Here is a 20822-nt window from a genome sequence, read left to right as displayed (position 1 = left end):
ACCAATACATTTCATTGATAAAATCTTAAATTTTAAAGTTAACCAATTATATATTTAGGCTGAGTCCTTTATGAACTAAAATAAATTTTTAATGAATTAAATCACATTAATGAGACTTTGTACCCAGTTTTAGTCAAAGTAGAGCATTTCTTCCAATGCCTGGTACAGATACGAAACACACAAAGGGCTGGGAAAATGTTTTTTGCAAGAATAGACCATAGTCACTAATCAGAAAAGGATTCTTTTTGTCCCCTGCTGTCCAAAGGAGTAAAAGATGGCTTAGTTCTTCTTCGAAAAGAGGGAAACAATGGAACCACGATCAATTATTCTTGAGTAAGTCATTTGTGAGTGTGCATATGTCATTTAGAAGATCCTAATAATGCTGTGTGTCAGGTACAGGGCTGGCCTCACAGCACACGCCGTTTACAGCCACGGGAAGCCTAGGAAGCACATGTTCCCGTTCCCATTTCACCAGAAGAAATTGAGCGTCACTCTCTCGTAGATGAGCATTTTAAGTAGGACAGGCATCTGCATTCAAAACAAGCACTCCTGGATGGTTTTGGTGTAGTTTTCCCGGATCCTACTCTTGAAACACTGCCCTATACCATGCACACACATGTTCGCATCCGCCTTCTTGGGCATTCACATTTCTTGTATAGAAAAAGCTTTCGTTGGATATGAGTAGAGAACAGCATTTCCTTTGTTTAGCTTTTGTTTTTGGTTTTGATTTAGCTATACCTGTGCTTGTATGTTATGAAATCATAACCTTTTCCATGTGCATAGTCTCACAAATTGCTATAAAATATAAATTTGCACTTATTTGGTAGTTTTGGTACACATGTACACATATATCTATATCTACGTATGATGTAAGCACTGACGAAAAAACCCCTAGTGTTTATTGATCTGCCTTACATATATGTTGATACTAAATCTCTATGTCATAGTTATCATGACTTGACCACTGAAGAAGTTCAGAGTGGCTAAATAATTAAAGGTCATTCAGCTTATATGTGATGGCGCCCGCTGGAATCAAACAGTCTGCCTGCCTCCAAAATTTATCTGCTTTCCAGTACAGCAGATTTTACTGCGCTTTGCTCTGTAGAGAGTAACTTGACTTTTGTGCCCCCTGCTGTTCATTGTCTGTAACTCATTTGTGGAAAGAAAACTGAAAAATGTTTGCCCTCAGTATGTATTTCACAAAGAATAGAATACTTTTGTTTAAAAAATACTTTTATGAATTCGATATTATATCCAGCTTTATTTAAGAGCATTTTATGTAACAAAATATTACATGTATTTATTTTCTTTATAATATCATAAGACTAGCTAGGAATATCACCTACTAACTATGAGGAAATTGACAATTTTAATGTAACTTCTTTTAATATTGATAGCAATATTAAAATGATTGTTAAATAGCACAAGATGCTAAAAAGGGATTTGTGAGGGTTTTTAATTTTTTTTTTCAAGAGGGTTTTTAATTTTTAAAATCCATGTTACATGCTTTGTTCCAAATATAAATAAATACTAAGGTTCTTTATATTTTGATAAATACACATATATTTGACTTGAGGTGGAATACTATGTGAAAAGCAGAAAAATAAGAAGCCTATATTCTTTTGGGACTGGCCCACAGACTAAGGTATCAGATAAAGCTACAGGTCTAAGAAGAGAGTATGGTTTGTAATTTGCAGGTGAGAATCTTTGATCTACCACAGAGGTAGCCTTTTGAGTTTTGACTGTGTAACTAAGTTCATCTAAGGTAACTTGCTAAATCTGGGAAGTGGTCACTCACATTTCTCTCCAAAAATTTAAAAAAAAATTTTTTTTAAACGTTTATTTTTGAGACAGAGAGAGACAGAGCATGAACGGGGGAGGGTCAGAGAGAGGGAGACACAGAATCCAAAACAGGCTCCAGGCTCTGAGCTGTCAGCACAGAGCCCGTCGCAGGGCTCGAACCCACGGACCGCGAGATCATGACCTGAGCCGAAGTCGGCCGCTTAACCGACTGAGCCACCCAGGCGCCCCTCCACAAATTTTTTAAATACCTACCCTGAGTGGCTTCTGCATATGTGTCAGTGCTAGTGGTTGGCTACAGAGCTTCTGAAAGTTCCCAATGTTCAAATCAATTTTTCTGAAAAACCGTGATGCAGAGCCTGACATTTCTACATCAGCTATACCTTCGGCTTAAGATATTGGACATTTAAATGTGGAAAAAATGTGTTACATTTTTATTGGTTTTTAAGCTTTTAGGAAGAGTAAGCTTGGGATACGTGTAGAGAATTCCTTAGCTCATACAATGCTTTACTTCTTTCCTGGCTTTTTCCTGAACACCTGCCTTACTCCTTCCTTTAAAAGATCCTCTCTACCTACCATCTGCCATCTGTAAATCTCCTTTCCCTCTCCCATAATCAATGTAGACTTCGGTACCTGGTTTTCATTCTTACCTTATGCCCTTGATTTAAGCGTCAATGTGAATGGTAATGCTCTGGTCTGGACTCAGTTCTGATTCCCTCGAGTCTAATGACCTTTACCTCTGCTCCACTTCTGCTATTCACCTCTAGCTGTACAGTGTGCTCATACTTAGAACCACTCCATCTCTAAAGTCTTACACTCAGATGTCCACTCTCTGGACATATACCGCTTCTATTCTTATAAATTTCTCACTCTCTTGGTACCACTATTCATGAATACCACTTTCAACACTTCCAGTTTCTTAATTATTCTTCCACTCCATCGTCTTGTCTATATTTACCAATGAATCCCACAACCACACAGATTAATACCGCTACAGATTTTTAGTTTTCACCTTCAGCTTCTCCTCAGCCTTCTGTACCTGTCTCCGGCTCTCTGTGTAAATTTCCCACAGATACTATTTGCAAACTTCAAAGTCCTATAGCCCCTTATCATACTTTCCAGAGGAGACCCCCCTTCCTCTCATAGCAGATGATTTATCGTAACTGTTCTTTCCTTTGTCCCCGCCCTCCACCTACCCTCTAGATCCATCCCATTCCCTCTTTCCTCCTCAGGGAACTCACAATATTTTGTCATTATTTCCATCCATCTAGCTGCCCACATCAATAACTGGCCTCAGCATTTTCACTTCTCATTCTCCTACCCTTTACAGTCCATCCGGTTTCCTTTGTTCTCTCAAATACATGCACTTCTCTTTCTTCGTGCCCCTACCTACCTTACTTGTGGCTCTCATCAGCAGGGCCTGGGGGGCCGTAAACGTCTATGAATTGATCTCTCTGCTGCCGTTCTTGGTTTGCCTGCTACCTGTCCCTCTTCTTGACCCGTTTTAAACAGTTACTTGGGTGATTCTTTTCCAAACACACATACAATCTTGTCATGTCTAAAGTCCTTCATGTCTAAGTCCTTCAATGTCTCTCTGTACCCTTTAGGAGACAAAAGACCATACTTCTGTAGCCTAATACTGAACCACTGACTCAAGCAGCGTCTCCTATTTTGTGTTTCTGCAGTACTGAATTACTAGTGTTTTTTGTATTCACTGTTGTTCCATCTCTGTATGCCTTTGGACATGTCCTTCTGGCGGCATGGCATATCCCTAAGTTGGTAAACTCCTTTTTATCCTTGGAAATCCTGCTCAGGCATTACCGCCTCTAGGAACTCTTCATGGTCCCTCTTCCTCCTGTCATCCCCAGATAGAATTATTTCCTTGTACAACTTCTGTGCTAAGTATACACTTCTAACTACTGCATATACCACCCTCTCTATTTTACTTATTAGTTTATAGGTACCCTTAAGACTATCTTTCTCATCTTGCCGATTGTTCCTCGGTCATACTGAGTCTTATCTCACTTTGTCTTCGTATCCTCAGCGACTGGCATCTAACAGCCATAGGTCTTCAAAACGTTTTTGGTGGTGGTGGTGTTTTCCTGAGCTGAGCTGAATAGAACCAAGTCTCTATGGTTTTTCATGTATTGCTGTCATGATGATGTGTGTGTGCGTCTGTGTGTACATGTATCCGTAAAATGCTTTGTAAAGGTGGAAGAAGTGAATGAGAGGCAGACTACTGGCAGGAGGCTAGTAAGGAGATCATTTCGTAAACACTCCATGATTGCTGCCCTATTCAGCTTTTCCCAACTCTCTAGGCTAAAAAGTAGTACCACGCAGGCACACACGTACACACTGGGAGTGCCTTTATCTTCACAATTAGCTTATTGAATTAGAATTGTGTTTGTGAATCTGTGACCTCGCCAGACGGTACATTTCATGAAAGCAGGTAACCGGTTTGTGTGTGTGTTATTGGTGCTCATATAGGGTTTTATTCACTTAAAAGGAAGGTACTGTGAATAAGATATGAAATGTAATGGCAACAAAAACCTCTACTTACAATTAATAAAAGGCATTTAATTGTGAGCTATGATCTTTCTAATTGGGATTCCTATTTCCACTCTTGTTTTCCCTCAATCCGCTCTCCAAACCTTTTTTTTTTATTTAAACCAAAGTGAATGTTTACTTAGAATGAGAGAAGCAATGCAATGACAACCAGTTACAAATTTTAAAAAGCTGACTGACAAATGCCAGGCATTAAAAAAATCCTTAAAAATATTTAACTGCCTGAACCACCCCTCTACTTAACCTATATTTTTAACTTCGAAGTATTTTTTTAAAGTTGATTTATTTTGAGAGAGAGAGACAGAGACAGAGAGAGAGAAAGCAGTAGAGGGGTAAAGAGAGAAGGAGAGAGAGAATGTTAAGCAGGCCTGACTCCAGGCTCAACCCCAAGAACCGTGAGATCATGACCTGAGCTGAAATTAAGATCTGGACGCTCAATGGACTGAACCACCCAGGCACCTAACTTTTATGTATTTTGATTGACTCTTCCTTTGAAAATTTTGTAACACATTTTCTTTGTGAAAGTAAATAGTTTGGTAATATCTTCAGCATAGTTGATCAAAATTTATTTTTTATTATTGAAAATTTAGAGAAGTTGATTTCAATCATAACTTATTTAGCAAAATAATGTCAGTTTTTAGTAGTGCTAATTTTGGGGAAAGCTGTGGAGTTCCTTATGTGAGCTTAGTGATTACAGAACATTTCAAGTTTTTCTTGATCAGTGTGATTAACCTTAAATATTCTTGAAATTACTCACTAACCTGTTGCCAAGCTGTTGTCATAGAAGGGTATTATCAGTTCTAGATTATCCTTGTAGATGCCAGTATCTGTACTCAAATCAACAAGAAATTTTTTCAAGTTTAACGTTTCAGTGTATTTATAGGATTCATTCTCCTTCAATTACCAAAAAAATTTGGAGTCTATTACTTCTATTTAAAATGTGTCTCAGGGCACCTGGGTGGCTCAGTGCCTCTTGATTTCAGCCCAGGTCAGGATCCCAGCATCATGGGATGGAGCCCTGCATCGTGCTCCACACTTAATGTGGAGCCTGCTTCGGATTCCTCTCTCCCTTTGCCCTTTCCCCCGCTCTCACACTGTCTCGCTGTCGCGCTGCTTTTGGTTTGATCAAAAAAATTTTTTTTTTCTTCTGGTTCACTTTTTTGTCACAATAAATTCTATTGATTTCATATAGTAATATATACAAACTAATTTTATTGTGTGATATATATAAATGTATATGTTATATTGTTAAATATATTCTTGAAGAAGAAAACTTCTGTTTTGACTACAGATGAGAACTGAATCCTACACTTATAATTTTCTACATCTGGGGGTTGGAAAGATTTGACTCCATTGTCCACAGACTACTGGTGCTCCGTGCCTCTGACCCTGCACTTTTTAGGTTCTGATGCCAGGTAAGTTGTCTCAGTAGGGGTAGGAGTATTCCTGGAAGCTATTTCTACATCCAAATAGCAATAACTTGGGGGGCGCCTGGGTGGCTCAGTCAGTTGAGCGTCAGACTTCGCTCAGGTCATGCCACGATCTCACGGTTTGTGGGTTTGAGCCCCAAATTGGGCTCACTGCTGTCAGCCTGTCAGTGTGGAACCTGCTTTGGATCTTCTGTTCCCCTTTCTTTGCCCCTCTCCTGCTAGAACTCTGTCTCTGTCTCTAAAACATTTAAATAGCAAAATCTTAACATTGCATGAAAGTGCTTCTGAAACCATACCTTTTGAAAAATGGTAAATCCTATCACATTAGTGCCCCACAGGAACCCTTCAATGTTTCCCATTGCTCTTATAATAAAATTAAACCTCCCTACTGGAACCTACAAAACCTTGTATGCTTTTGGCTTTTCCCATCTCTCCAAACTCATCTTCAAGATTCTCTTCTTGCTTTTTCTCTTGTCCAGCCATACTGATTTCATATCAGTTTCTGAACTTTGCCAAATTTTGTTTTTCTTGCCCCAGGGCACTAATATCTGAATTCTGCTTACCTAGACACTTTTTTTCCTAGTCTTCTTCATCAGCTTTAACGTGTACCTAGATGATCCCTTTTCAGAGAGGCATTCCTTCTTACCCTATTCTAGACAAGCTTTATTTTGCCTTTACACAACCTCCTTTGGATGTTACTTGTCTTTTGAGTTCTCTAAATACTTCTTCCAGAATGCATGAATTTTCTCAATCAACCTCCCTTTCCTAATATTCCATTATTGTGCATTAAATGCCTATGACACATATGTGTGTATATATATAGGCATATGTATGTATGGCTATATATTTTCTGTATTTCTAAAATAGCTGTTTGGATACAACTTAAATATCCCATTATAATATATTTATGAGTCCCACTCTGAATTGATCATTTCCCTCCCCAAATCTGTTCAGCCTCTCGCATTCCCTACCTTATGTTACCACCACCTATTCACTTGTTTGCCCAAGTCAGAAACTCACGAGTTACCTAGATTCCCTTATTCACCCTTCCGTCCAATCTGTCACTAAATGTTGATTTCACTTCAGCAACATCTCTCAGATCTTCGCTACTTCTAGGACATAATTTCTTACTGGAGTCATTGCAAATGCCTCCCAGGAAGCCTCCTCGTGGGCCTATTTAACTCTGCTGTATCCCCCTGCCCTCAAAATCTGTCCTCCATAACGGCTGTCAGAATGATCTTGCAAAATACTCAAAAGGACAAACTAAGAAAGAGTTAAGACCTAATTCATGTCCTCTTCTGTTTCATTTCCCCACTATCCGTTCCCCAACCCCAGTTACCCCACACTGGACACTTTGCCTTGGGCACTTCCTCCCCTCCTTTCCTGCCTTCTTTCCTCGGGCCAAATGCAACACACCAGGGGCCCAGCTCTGAAAACCGCTCCGACGCCCTAGCCCCGAGTCAGGTACTGAGCTCCCAGCCTAAATCTGCTCCTCCGGCACAGTACTTAGCACGCCCCCCACACCCCCCAAGTGCCAGCTAGCGCAGGCGCCCGCCGGGTTGTGAGCCCGGGACGACCAAACTACCCCGTTCCCCCCGGCAGCCGCCCCACGCCTCCTGTCTCCTGCCAGCACCCAGAGGGGCGAATGAAATGAAAGAATAAAGGTGAAGACTGAAAACAAAAGATTCGGATGGAGGTGCTTCAACCATTCTTGGTCTTTGGGGACGGCAGTCTGAGTGAGATTAAGGTAACCGTTGCTGGCAGCTCGAATCCTAGCAGGACTCGGCGGGGAGAGCGGCCCGCGCCGTCGGGGCCGGCCGGCAGCTCTGACGCGGGAGGCCTCGCTCACAGAGGCGGCCTCGCTCACAGTCGCTGCCTGGAGCCCGACGCCCGCCCGGCGCAGGCGGCTCGCCTCGCGTCTCCCCGTCTCCGGCGAGCAGGGGCGCCGACTGGGGTCCCGGAGGCTGTTCATGCGGGCGCGCCCCGTCCAGGGCGAGCCTGCCAGCACCTCGGAGAGGCCACCCCCGGCCTCCTCCGCACTGCGCGCGGGCAGCCAGAAGCCCCGCTCGCCCAGCACGCCCGGGGAGGCGCGCGCGCTGCCGGCTTAACGGTTCTGGCCCCGCGCGGCCGAGCTCCGGACCCGGCACCGCAGGCCCCGCCCCCGCTCCCGCCCCCTGTCCGCCTCGAGCCCCTCCGAGTCGCAGTCGGCCCCGCCTCCGCTGCCGCCGCCCCCGGCCTTGAGCGGACGCGCGGCGGGAGCCGTTCCCCGACGGGCAGCGGGGCGCTGGGCCGCCGCGTTTGGGTTGAGCGCGGCGACGCTGCTGCCCCGAAATCCTCCCCGATCTTGAGGCGGTAGGTGGCTGGGGAGGATGAACCGATCTGGGGGGTGGGGGGCAGAAGTCGGGCCCGGGGTGTGAGGAGGCGGTGGGCGCCCTCTCGGAGCTCGGACCCCGGGAGAGTTGTGAGGGAGGGGATCCCCGGGGTCGGGGGGGGGGGACAAATCCCGGCAAGGCCCCCCAGGGCCCCCTAGGTGGGTGGTAGAGTGCTAAGGGGGCGAGCCCGTTGGGAGGAAAGGGTGGTGGCTGTTGTGGGAACACCTGGCGAAGGGCGAGGGGCCAGGGGCCGAGGGAGAGTTACACTGCTGAGGGCATAATTAAAACAAAAAACAAAAACGCCAGAAAAAAGTAAGTACATAGCGCCCTCTGTCCCAGGACCTGGTCCTTGGTGGTGCGATGGTTTGAAGACTTTGTCCCCCATACCCTGGCACCATCACTACTAATTTGAGGCAAATTTCAACAGTAAATCAATAATTAATTAGATTAAATTACAGACAATAAAAAAGAAAGCCCAATAGGAAAAAGAGAGCCAAGAAACATATATACGGTTAATTCGCAGAATCAAATGGTTCGTGAAAGTAACTGAAGGTATTTCGCAGAAGTTGTAAGTCAAGATACACCATTAAAAAAACCTGAGATATAATTGACATCTAACGGTTTCAGGTTTACGACATAATGATTCAATATTTGTATCAAGAGGTTTTAATTACTGATATTTTAGGCAAAGTTAAAGAAAAGGACAGTTACATCAGTTATGACCACAAGTGCACATTATTGGACAGTTTTTATCCTACCTAAGTGTTAAATTTTGTTTGTTTTGCAAGGTACATCACAGACCAAAAGGTTTTTTTTTTGGTAAGTTTTAAAGAGAAGGTATGAAATGGAAAGTATTTTATGGAACGCTCTCACAACTTTTTGATAGTTTAAATTTTTCTCTCATGTGGCAGCCTGATTTGTGGAATATAAAATATCTTTTATCACCTAAGTCGTAATCGGTTTATGTCTTAACTCCCCTGTATTTCCTTTATATTATTTTCATCTATCAGTTTATCATTCTGTGCTGTTTATTTGCAAAGAGCATTTGGTTTCAAGGAATCCTAACTTAGTATAATAGTATTTTGAAGTTGAAAATTGAGATTAAATCCTGTCTGATTATCACATGGGACATATACATGAGGTAGATGAAGGCATGGTCTTTCCACTTCTCAGATTATTTAATTTTATATGATTGTATTTCTTTTTGTTTTAATTCCAGTGTTTTGTTTTAATTCCAGTTAACACAGTGTTATGTTAGTTTCAGGTGTATAACATAGTGATTCAGCAATTCCATGTATTACTCATTAAGATAAGTGACTCTTAATCCCATTCACCTATTTCCCTCATGCCCCTGCTTCACCTTCCCTCTGGGAACCATTTGTTTGTTCTCTATTGTTAAGGGTGTAGGGTTTTTTTTTTTAATCTCTTTTTTTTCTTTGTTCATTTATTTTGTTTCTTAAATTCCACAAGAGTGAAATTTCGTATTTTGTGTTTTTCTGACTGGCATATTTCGCTTAGCATTATACTCTAGATCCACCCATGTTGTTGCAAGTGGGGGGGGGGATTTCAGTCTTTTTTATGGCTGAGTAATATTCCATTGTGTGTATGTGTGTATATATAAGCATGTGTGTGTGTATATATATATATATATATATATATATATATATATCACATATTCTTTATTCATTCATCTGTATGATCTTATTAATTGCAGAATCATCAGCATTTTCTAAAGAAATAGAGAATTTAAATTGGAAATTGTTAGTATCCAGCTTCTAAATACAGTACATAGTATTTTTCTTAAGTTGTGACCCGTGGTAAGTTTGGCATTGTTATAGTATGTCTACAGAATGAGGAAAGCACAGTAATCGTGTAATTTATTTAGTATTCTAAGAAAAATTATAAATTGAGGCAATGGAAATTATTTATATATGTTAGTTTATTCAGCAAGTCTATTTATGTATAAATGTTCTAATTCATTTAAAAAAAACCCATATATGCAGTGTCCATATGGAATAGTAGAGAGTCCTATGTCTTTCTTTTACTTACCAAACATGCAAGTTTAGAGACAAGGGCATGAACTTTATAGTTAAATCCTCATTTTTGCCATATATATACTAGGTGATCTTGGGAATCTCTCTTCTTTTTCTGAGCATCAGGTTTTACATCTGTAAGATGACTAATAGTGATTCTCTACAGTATTTAATGTGTGGCTCAAAATGAAATAACATATGTAAAGCATTTAGCATGTAATAGGACCTCAAAAATGGAGTTTTAATAATAAATGAATGGCATACGTTGCATAGTAAGATTATGTCCCAATTGGTCTGCGACATTGGTGGGTCCTTAAGATTTATATTTAGTTTGAATTTTTTTTTTTTTTTGAACAGAAAAGGGACCTGAGATATACTTTAGTATTGCTAGATGTAGAATAGCAACTGAAGCTTCCTGAGATGGCAGTTGGATTTTTGAGATGATTTGTTAACTATGTGTAAACTTGAAAAAAAAAAACAACAAAACTATTCAGTAGCTAGTTCTCAGCATGTATTAATAGAATGAAATTTTTGAGACTGGATCAAAATGCTTTTTTAAAAAATATACCACAAAGCTATATATTCATAGTTTAAAAGACAACTCTATGATTGGCCAACTACTTGTTATCCAGTGTTTTAAGTACGATTTTTTTTTGCTTCTGCAAGTGTTGTCCTTTGTAACAGTTGATACCATAAAGGCCTACCCTAGGTAGTATTAGTAGCTTCAAAGGAAACTTTTGGAGCTCTATATTGGGTGAGTGAAGCAGGCATTAGTTTAAGATTGAAGTTATTTTGTATAATATTTTTGTAGTTAAATCTTTATGATTTTTGACCTAAACCGAGAGTTAGGCTTTGGTTTGTGGAGTCCTGTCCTTCATAGATTTCAATCCTGTGATTCAGTTTTTCAATAATAATTACTGTAATAATTAATGTAAATACTTGCCTTTTCCATTAATAACACTGTTTAAGACATGATGCTGTTGTATACTGTGAATTCCAAACTTATTCCCTATAATGTCAGTGTCTCTATACAGACACAGTTTACTTAAAAAATTAAATACTATATGACATCATCTTTTCTCATTTCCTTAACTGATAGTAATTTATGTATCTGGAGCCTTTGCTATATTTTTCCTACTATAAATTGAAAGGGTGGGCGATACTAAAAGATCTTTTATTTTTTGTTTATATACTTGTGTTGCAAAATCATATAATAGTTCTGTAACTCCCCAACTCTTGAAAATCCCTAGTTTGAATACCGTGGATTTGCATTGCTCAGCAACTGGAAAAAACTTTACAACCTATCAACTCAATTTCAGCTGAGCAGTGAAAAACAAGAAAGTGTGTGCCAAAGTACTCTATTGTATTCTGATTCATTAGTTTCATATGGGAAACAGGATGGAAAGTTACTACATGCTAGTATTAGGGTCCTAATTAAAATGTCTAGGATAAACATTAAATAACACAACATTAGATTGCTTTTTGGTCCTTATTTAAAATTTTCTTTCCACATAGAAAATGTTCAATAAATATTTGTCTGAAATATTTTGCTACATATGTTTATAAGTTTTTTTTTGTTTCTTATTATATCAAAGTTGTATTGCCAAAAAGTACGGACGGCATGAGTTTTGTTTAGAAGGTTGCTAATAGCCATGTTGAAATACCAGCTAAGAGACACATCGCAAAAGCTCCATAGGTATTAATGAGGAATACTAGCTGGCTCTCCAAACTTCAGGAAAAAGTAACTGTTTTTGCACTTAGTTTTCAGTGCTAACTTTGAGAAGTTGTTTATAAATTTATGATTTTAACATTTGAGTAATGTCTAGAGCCATTTTTTTTTTACTTATTGTTTAATTGAAATCCAACTTAGTTAACATACAGTGTAATAATGATTTCAGGAATAGAATTTAGTGATTCATCACTTACATATGACACCCAGTGTTCATCCCAACAAGTGCCTCCTTAATGCCCATCCCCCATTCAGCCCATCCCCCCACCGAACACCCCTCCAGCAACCCTCAGCTTTTAATCTGTATTTAAGAATCTCTTATGGTTTGTCTCCCTGTTTTTTGGTTCCCTTCCCCTTTGTTCATCAGTTTTGTTTCTTAAATTCCACATATGAGTGAAATCATATGATATTTGTCTTTCTCTGATTGACTTACTTTGCTTAGCATAAAATGTCCCGAGGCATTTATAAATAGGTAAAAGTATGTTTTTGGAGCTAACAGGGAGTTATTAACCCTATTATATACTTAGGGAAACAGTCATTTAGGTAATGATCTGCTTAAAATCATATGGTTACATTTGTCTCTGGATAAGCAGATATAAAGTCAGGTGGAATTTTATTTTTAGTTTTGTCTTAATAGGCATCATAATTTGAAAAGCTATATCCTATTCAGGCATCAGAAGGTTTTAGTTATATTTAGAAGGTATTTAAATTTATAGATTTATTTAGTAAAACCAATTGTGTTGCAGGTACTATGATACGAAGATAAATAAGATACAGTTTTTTCAGTGTCAGCTAACTCAGTCTAATCAAACACATGAAATAGATTTACTGTGGTACATTTTAGAATAGTTAATAAAATACAGTCGGGGTCAGTGGAAGAGGAAAAATAAATTATTGTTATTTTACTGTCAACTATTTGTTAGGAACTAGAAAGCTTCATGTGAACTATTTTATTTAACGTTACCGTTGAGACACGAGAATATTTTCGAAGCAAGTAACTTGACTTTGGTCTTGAAAAACGAATAGCACTTTGGGAGAAGAGCAGCAGGGAGAGTGAAGGAACTCTGGAATGTATAAGTATGTGGTAAAACAAAATAACATTTATGAATTCAACAATCTATTAAACACCCACAGTGTTCTAGACACTGTAGTAGACACTGGTGATAGACCTGTGTGATAGAACTGTAATTTAATGGTCAGGTAAAAGATAATTGTGACTAGTGCAGTAAATACCACATTGGAAGAGGGTAGATACAGGGGTGTTTTGTGAGCACATAAGGGTACGAACCTGTTCAGTTCTGGCTGGGTATGGGGTGGAAAACGGTTGGGGAGATTCTTGATTCTTTTTGGCCAGAAGCGTGAACATGGCATGCTATCACTTCCTAGACTCAGGATCTTGGGCAAGATACCTAATTTCTCTAAGCTTTATCTGTCAAATTAGTATTATTAAATAACGAGGGTAAAATTTATTGAGCTCTTACTGTGTGCCAGACATTTTGCTAATACTTTATACATATAATTTAGTTTTCACATCAAACCTAGGAGGTAGAGGCTACTGTTTTCTGTAGTTATATAACTAGGTGCTGGAGCCATAATATTAACAACAGGTAGGCTCACCTGAGACCTGAGATTTCACTCTTCATTGTGCCTAACTGATAGAGTTGTTCTGAATCTTAAATGACATAACTTAGGTAAATAGTTCACTCTGCATGACACATGGATGTTGGCCTCTGTTTCTATTATGAGTAATCCAGGAGGTGATGAGGAACTGACGTTTTCTAAGCAGGTGTGTGTATGTAAAGGGATCATAGTTTGGAGAGAAAGAGGTTCTATTTACCCATTTGTTCAGCACCTACTTTGGATCCAGTCCAGGTACTGTTAGTTGCCAGGGAAAGGGGGTGAATGAAAATATTGTTCCTCAGTTACAGAATCTGCTCCTCACTTTTGCCAAGTATGGAAGACAAACAGCCATTATGTAGAGTACAATGTTCTTAATGCCATGATGTGGGCATACTCTCTGTGTCCCAGGAACATAGGGAGACAAGGGAGTTTTTAGATCTCACTCAGTGATCAGGGAGATGAATTCAGAGTTATTGTGGAACCAAAAGAGTAGTGGCGGGAATGAAGAAAATAGATTTGAGAAATAGTTTGGAAGTAGAATGGACAGGAATTAAGAGACTAATGGTGTGGAGACTTTTATTTTAGATCTTATTTAGCCAAAGTTGGTCTGATGGAGTTGGTGAAGACTTTAAGGACTACAGGAGGACGAGCATCTTTGGAGTCAAAGTAATGAATTTGATTTTGGATATGTTGAATTTGAGGTGTCTGTGATAAGATATAAATGGAAATATCTTTAGAAAAATAGAACTGGGGGGCGCCTGGGTGGCGCAGTCGGTTAAGCGTCCGACTTCAGCCAGGTCACGATCTCGCGGGCGGTCCGTGAGTTTGAGCCCCGCGTCAGGCTCTGGGCTGATGGCTCAGAGCCTGGAGCCTGTTTCCGATTCTGTGTCTCCCTCTCTCTCTGCCCCTCCCCCGTTCATGCTCTGTCTCTCTCTGTCCCAAAAATAAATAAAAAATGTTGACAAAAAAAAAATTTTAAAAAATAAAAAAAAAAAAAAAAAGAAAAATAGAACTGGGATTTAAAAGAGAGGTAGGTGCTATATGTATAAATTAGGGCATGTCTATCACGTAGATAGGTAGTTGAAATCATGAGGAGAGTAGATCAGGTCAACGAAGAGGATCAAAGCCAAATTTGGAAGAATTCCTGAATTTCATTGGAGAAATGAAGAGGAATAAGCTAAGGAAGTTAGAAGAGGTAGTCAAAGGTATAGGAAACCAAAAGAAAAGTCAGGCAAGTTAAAGGAGTAAAATGTTTTAAAAGAGGGAATGTTCCATCATGACAGATGCTATAAAGATTGTCACATATTATTTTAAGGGCTTGTGATTTTTTCCACCTTAACTCCTTAACTTATAAGGTGTAGGTATCTTCAAATGAGTGTTGTGGTTATATATATATATATATATATACACACACACACACATATATATGTGTATATATATATATATATACACACACACACACATATATATGTGTATATATATATATAAAATTTGTTAAAGCATTTTGATTATCTTGTCAAAAAGATCAGATGTCTTTTTCCCTCTTCAAGTATGGAACTTCAAGGTCTTTGTGATAATGGAAACCAAAAAATTGATTGGTAAACCGCTTCAACCAGCAAGACCTGTTCGTCATCTGACTTCTCCCCCTGGTAAGTAATCTCGGGTATACATCTTTAGAGATGAATTGGATAATGGCTAAGTAGTATTTGAAAGGCGAACTCATATATAAAGTGATTGTTTATGGTGGATAGAGAATAATGAAAACTAATGGTCTCCTTTGTTTGAAGAGTTTAAAAGTATTACCAAAGAAAAAGACTCTTACTAGTCTCCCACTGCATAGGCTACCAGACCAGCAAAGGTAGGAAGAAGAATAGGTCTTGCCTGAGAAAAACTTTATGTATTTATTTTCATGCCTCGTTTTCATGGTTAACTGGCTTCTGCTTAAAATGATATTCTCAACCCAAATTGTGCCCGGTGATTATGGTCACTGTAGAGCAAAGCAATCATGAGGGAGAGAGAATTGGCCTTTAAAAAAAAAAAATTCCTAACTGCATATAAATGAATGAATGGATGAATTAATTACTGAATACAGGCAAAACAACAGTTACAGGTTAGGGCTATACTTGAGTTGGAACATACAGTATTATTTTTTGGAAAATCTAAACAAAAATTTCTAAAATTAAAAATTTCTCTTTTGCTCATAAAACTAGGATTTGGGGCAAATTCTTAAAATACTTTCCTTAATTGGAATATTAACCTTTTAGTTTTTCATTGTCGAAAGAATGGCTTCTATATTCTAACTTAGGGGTGTGTGTGTGTGTGTGTGTGTGTGTGTGTGTGTGTGTATACACATACATGTATGCATTTTTAATCAATTATTAAATTAAATTAAATATTAATATACAAATCTATTTCTCACCATCCTATCAAAATACTCTTTGGCCCATCCTATTAAAATACTCTTTGGTCCATGTGTTCAACTAAGTAACTTGCTGTTTAGAAAAAGGAAAAAAAAATAGCTCTTTTGTTGGGTGCAAAGATGAAGGAGAAAAGATAGAAATGGCACCAGTTCCTCAATCTTCTGTTTATTCTCCCATCCTTGGTTCTTACAAGGAAGATGGTCTCTACTTTGGTCATGTTTCTTCTGAAGATGGCTGTGTGACTTAAGACAGACAAATGAAATTAAGGAATCTTCTGGACCATAGCTTTGGCAGTGTTGATGCCATGTCCTCTCTCTCTCTCTCTCTCTCTCTCTCTCTCTCTCTCTCTCTCTTTCTTTTAAATGTTTATTTATTTATTTTTGAAAGAGAGCATGAGCACGGGAGGGGCAGAGAGAGAGACAGAATCCCAAGTAGGCTGCATGCTGTCAGCACAGAGCCTGGCACCGGGCTTGGTCTCATGAACCATGAGATCATGACCTGAGCGGAAATCGAGAGTTGGACGCTTAACCCACTCAGCCACCCAGGTGCCCTGATGCATCTCCTTCTGGTGTGCTGAAGTAGCAGTTGTTTAGGATCAAGTCTCAGATTTTCTTGTAAAGGGAAGGGTATAAAGCCATTGGCAGCAGCTCCTGTGACCAGCCTTTTCACAGCACCTCTCACTCCCTCGTCTGTACAGATGCAGTTTTTTGTTCATCCTTTCCCTCCAAGGCCCTTGTAGGGGCAAAAGGTAGTGGGCTCATCTCTCATTTAATTATATCCTCTTAAGATCCAGAAAGGAGTGGGTTTATTGGGTAGAAAAGTTTAATCAGAAATTAATTTTGGCCTTTTTGAATATACTTCTTCTGTACTCCTTAACTAGCTCACATCCCCCAAAAATTGTTTTTAAGATCCAGATAGAATTACTTCCTTTTGCAAAGCTTTCTTCTATATCACAAAGCCCTAGTATCTTCTCTGTACCTCTCAGATAACTTGTTTTTATCATAGTAATTGTTTATGAGCTTGTTTCTCAAAACAGACCATGAGCTCTTTTATCTCTGAACTCTTTTCACACTTACATACCCATTCCCTAACATAGTGGGTGACATTTCATAGTGTTTTATAGTGTTGAATGAATGTTTGTTGAGTAGAGGAACCATCAGAAAATATCTCAAAACAGTGCCTAGAATATTTTGGGTACTTAAGGTTTTTAGGTTGTGGTAATGGGTATTTAATGTAGTTTTCTTTTTTTCTGTCCTAATAGGAGCAGTATTCCCTTTCAACTTTCAAAACGAATATCCGTGCAAAACTCAGTGCTTACAAAGCGGAGTTAGCAGAGTAAGTCCTAGAAATTATAATAAAATGAAGCATTGCAGACTGGAAGGTAACATTTGTTAGATGAGTATTTTATGCCGGGCACTGTGCTGGGTGCTTTATATAGGTTTTTTTTTTTTGAATTATTTTTGAAATTATTTTTTAAGTTTATATATTTATTTTGAGAGAGAGGGGTGGGGAGGGGCAGAGAGAGAGGGAGAGTCCCAAGCAGGCTCTGCACTGCCAGTGTGGAGCCTGATGTGGGACTCGAACTCACAATTCGTGAGGTCATGACCTGAGCTAAAATCAAGAGTTTCATGTTTAACAGACTGAACTACCCGGGTGCCCCATGCTTTATATACTTTTTGAAATTATATTAAAGAAAATTATACCTGTTGCCCACCATTTCCAAGCCTAAACATTTTGCTATATTTGTTTGTTTTAGAAAATGTTAAAGAAAAAACCTAAATAAGATAATGTTCAAAACCCTCTATATCCCTCCACTATCTCATTTTCTTTTTTTAATTTTATCTTATTTTATTTATTCTCAAGTTAGTTAATATACAGTGTAGTCGTGGCTTTAGGACAGAATCCCACCATTTCATTTTTTTCACACCCTCCTCTTCTCACTCCATGTGTAGGTATGTGAGAATAGTTCTCATTGTGCATTGGAATCTTATTTTCTGCCATCCCCAAGCATTGCATTAAGGGTGTGCCTTGGGACTTGTGCTGGAGATGGGTCCAGAGAGGGGGTAGCTGGCCTGAGAGAGACACAGCCACATGCCAGGGTTCCGAGAGGAAGATGAGCTTGAGCCCCGGCTCTGTCACTTCCCAGCCCCGTGACCTGGCGTGAGTGATTTCTTTCACTTGTCAGAGCCTCAGTTTCCTCACCTGAAAATGGGGCTCCTAGGTTGGTGTAAGGAAGAGGCAGCAGTGAGCTGAGGCTCCCAAAGTTCTGAGCACTGTGTCTGGCATGTAGTAACTGCTCTCTCCATTTGTGCAGCAGTTCTCCTGGCTGTGTCTGTGGACCGTGTCCCCTCCACCATCCCATTGTCTTCTCACCTTCCTTCTCACCTTCTTCCAAATGTTCTCGATTTGTTACTGTTTTCACGAATGTGTTCATACTTTTGCTACAACAAATAGAATTGTTTTAACTGTTTTGTAATTTTATATAAATAGTACTGTACCCACATGTATTTTTGCCATTCTTTTCTCATTTAGGTTTATGTTTTAAACTATCTAACTTTTTGAATAAGTACAATAATCAAAATTGAAAACATGCAAAATGGCATGAATGGAAAATTTCCCTGCAATCGCCATCCCGTAGTCACTGATTTCCTCTGATCAGAAGTGACCAGTCTACCAGTTTCTTACCTAGATACTTCTAGAAATAGATAATGCATGCATAAGAATAAGTATATTCATAATAAATAGAATATTAGGCAACTTGTAAAATGAACAAAGCAGTTCTATATGTGCTGACATAAAAAAATCTCTTTTTACATACAAATAACTACATTTATTTTGTTGTTCATTTTCTCTTGATGGGCTTGGCACTTGTTTCTATATTATAGTAAATGCTACAGCGAACATTCCTCCATATATTTTATACATGTTCGAGAGGTTCTCTGCATTATAAAACTGAAGTAGTAGTAGTATGTTAGCAGGTAATCTTTATAAGAAACAGGTGGTATGTTTTCTGAAGTGGTTGTACTTACATTCCCACCAGTAGTATGTGCCGGTTACAGTTGCTTCAGAGCCTACCACTTTTTAGCCATTTTAGGATGTGAGTGTTAGTATCTAATTATATTTTATTTATTTATTTATTTATTTATTTATTTATTCATTCATTTATCTATCTATCTATTTATTTATTTATAATTTACATCCAAGTTAGCATATAGTGCAATAATGATTTCATGAGTAGATTCCAGTGATTCATTCCCTATGTATAACACCCAGTGCTCATCCCAGCAAGTGTCTTCCTTAGTGCCCCTCACCCATTTAGCCCATCCCCCCACCCACAGCCCCTCCAGCAATCCTCTGTTTGTTCTCCATATTTAAGAGTCTCATGTTTTGTCCCCCTCCCTGTTTTTATATTATTTTTGCTTCGCTTCCCTTCTGTTCATCTGTTCTGTATCTTAAATTCCACATATGAATGAAGTCATATGATATTTGTCTTTCTCTGACCGACTTATTTCCTTTAGCATAATACCCTCTAGTTCCATCCACGTTGTTGTAAATGGCAAGATTTCATTCTTTTGATTGCTGAGTAATGCTCCATTGTGTGTGTGTGTGTGTGTGTGTGTGTGTGTGTGTATACACCACATCTTCTTCTTTTTTTTAATGTTTATTCTTGAGAGAGAGAGAGACACACACAGAGACAGAGTGTGAGTAGGGGAGGGTCAGAGAGAGAGGGAGACACAGAATCTGAAGCAGGCTCGAGGCTCTGAGCCATCAGCACAGAGCCCAACACGGGGCTTGAACTCACAAACCGTGAGATCACGACCTGAGCTGAAGTTGGATGCTCAACCGACTGAGACACCCAGGCGCCCCCATTCCACATCTTCTTTATCCATTCATCTGTCGATGGACATTTGGGCTCTTTCCATAATTTGGCTATGGTCAATAGCACTGCTATAAACATTGGGGTGTATGTGCCCCTTCAAAACAGTACACTTGTATCCCTTGGATATATACTTAGTAGTGCAATTGCTGGGTCATGGGGTATTTTTAACATTTTTGAGGAACCTCTTGAAGTTTTCCATAGTGGCTGTACCAGTTTGCATTCCACCAGCAGTGCAAAAGAGATCTTCTTTCTCCACATCCTTGCCAACATCTGTTGTTCCCTGACTTATTAATTTTAGCCATTCTGACTGGTACGAGGTAGTATCTCATTGTGGTTTTAATTCGTATTTCCCTGATGATGAGTGATGTTGAGCATCTTTTCATGTGTCAGTTGGCCACCTGGATGTCTTCTTTGGAAAAGTGTCTATTCATGTCTTTTGCCCATTTCTTCACTGGATTATTTTTTGGGTGTTGAGTTTCATAAGTTCTTTATAGATTCTAGATACTAATCCTTTATCTGATATGTCATTTGCAAATATCTTTTCCCATTCAGTTAGCTGCCTTTTATTTTTGCTGATAGTTTCCTTTGCTGTGCAGAAGCTTTTTATCTTGATGAGGTCCCAATAGTGCAGTTTTGCTTTTGTTTCCCTTGCGTCTGTAGACGTGTTGAGTAAGAAGTTGCTGCGGCCAAGGTCAGAGAGGTTTTTGCCTGCTTTCTCCTATAGGATTTTGATGGCTTCCTGTTTAGGTCTTTCATCCATTTTGAATTTATTTTTGTGGTGTAAAAAAAGTGGTCCAGGTTCATTTTTCTGCATGTCGCTGTCCAGTTTTCCTAACACCATTTGCTGAAGAGACTGTCTTTATTCCTTTCGATATTCTTTCCTGCTTTTGTCAAAGATTAGTTGGCCATATGTTTGTGGGTCCATTTCTGGGTCCTCTATTCTGTTCTATTGATCAAAGTATCTGTTTTTGTG

General features: G+C 39.1%; 1 protein-coding gene across 2 annotated transcripts in view; it reads left to right on the top strand.

The window, feature by feature from the left end:
* The first annotated feature begins 7782 nt into the window (after positions 1–7782).
* The window catches only part of C14H8orf88 (chromosome 14 C8orf88 homolog), a 37414-nt gene continuing 24374 nt past the window's right edge, over positions 7783–20822 (top strand). Inside the window, exons 1-3 of one of the 2 annotated variants that reach the window (XM_058698511.1) lie at positions 7783–8147; positions 15100–15198; positions 17231–17304. In XM_058698511.1, coding sequence (XP_058554494.1) covers positions 15126–15198; positions 17231–17304 — 147 coding nt within the window. In that variant the 5' untranslated portion in view covers positions 7783–8147; positions 15100–15125. Of the gene's footprint in view, positions 8148–15078; positions 15199–17230; positions 17305–20822 lie in introns of both variants that reach the window. The other variant, XM_058698512.1, reaches the window with a different exon arrangement.

Source organism: Neofelis nebulosa, chromosome 14, assembly GCF_028018385.1.
Source record: "Neofelis nebulosa isolate mNeoNeb1 chromosome 14, mNeoNeb1.pri, whole genome shotgun sequence".
Taxonomy (NCBI): Eukaryota; Metazoa; Chordata; class Mammalia; order Carnivora; family Felidae; genus Neofelis; species Neofelis nebulosa.
Note: the sequence above shows the minus strand (reverse complement) of the source record. Positions and strands in the feature narration are given on the sequence as shown.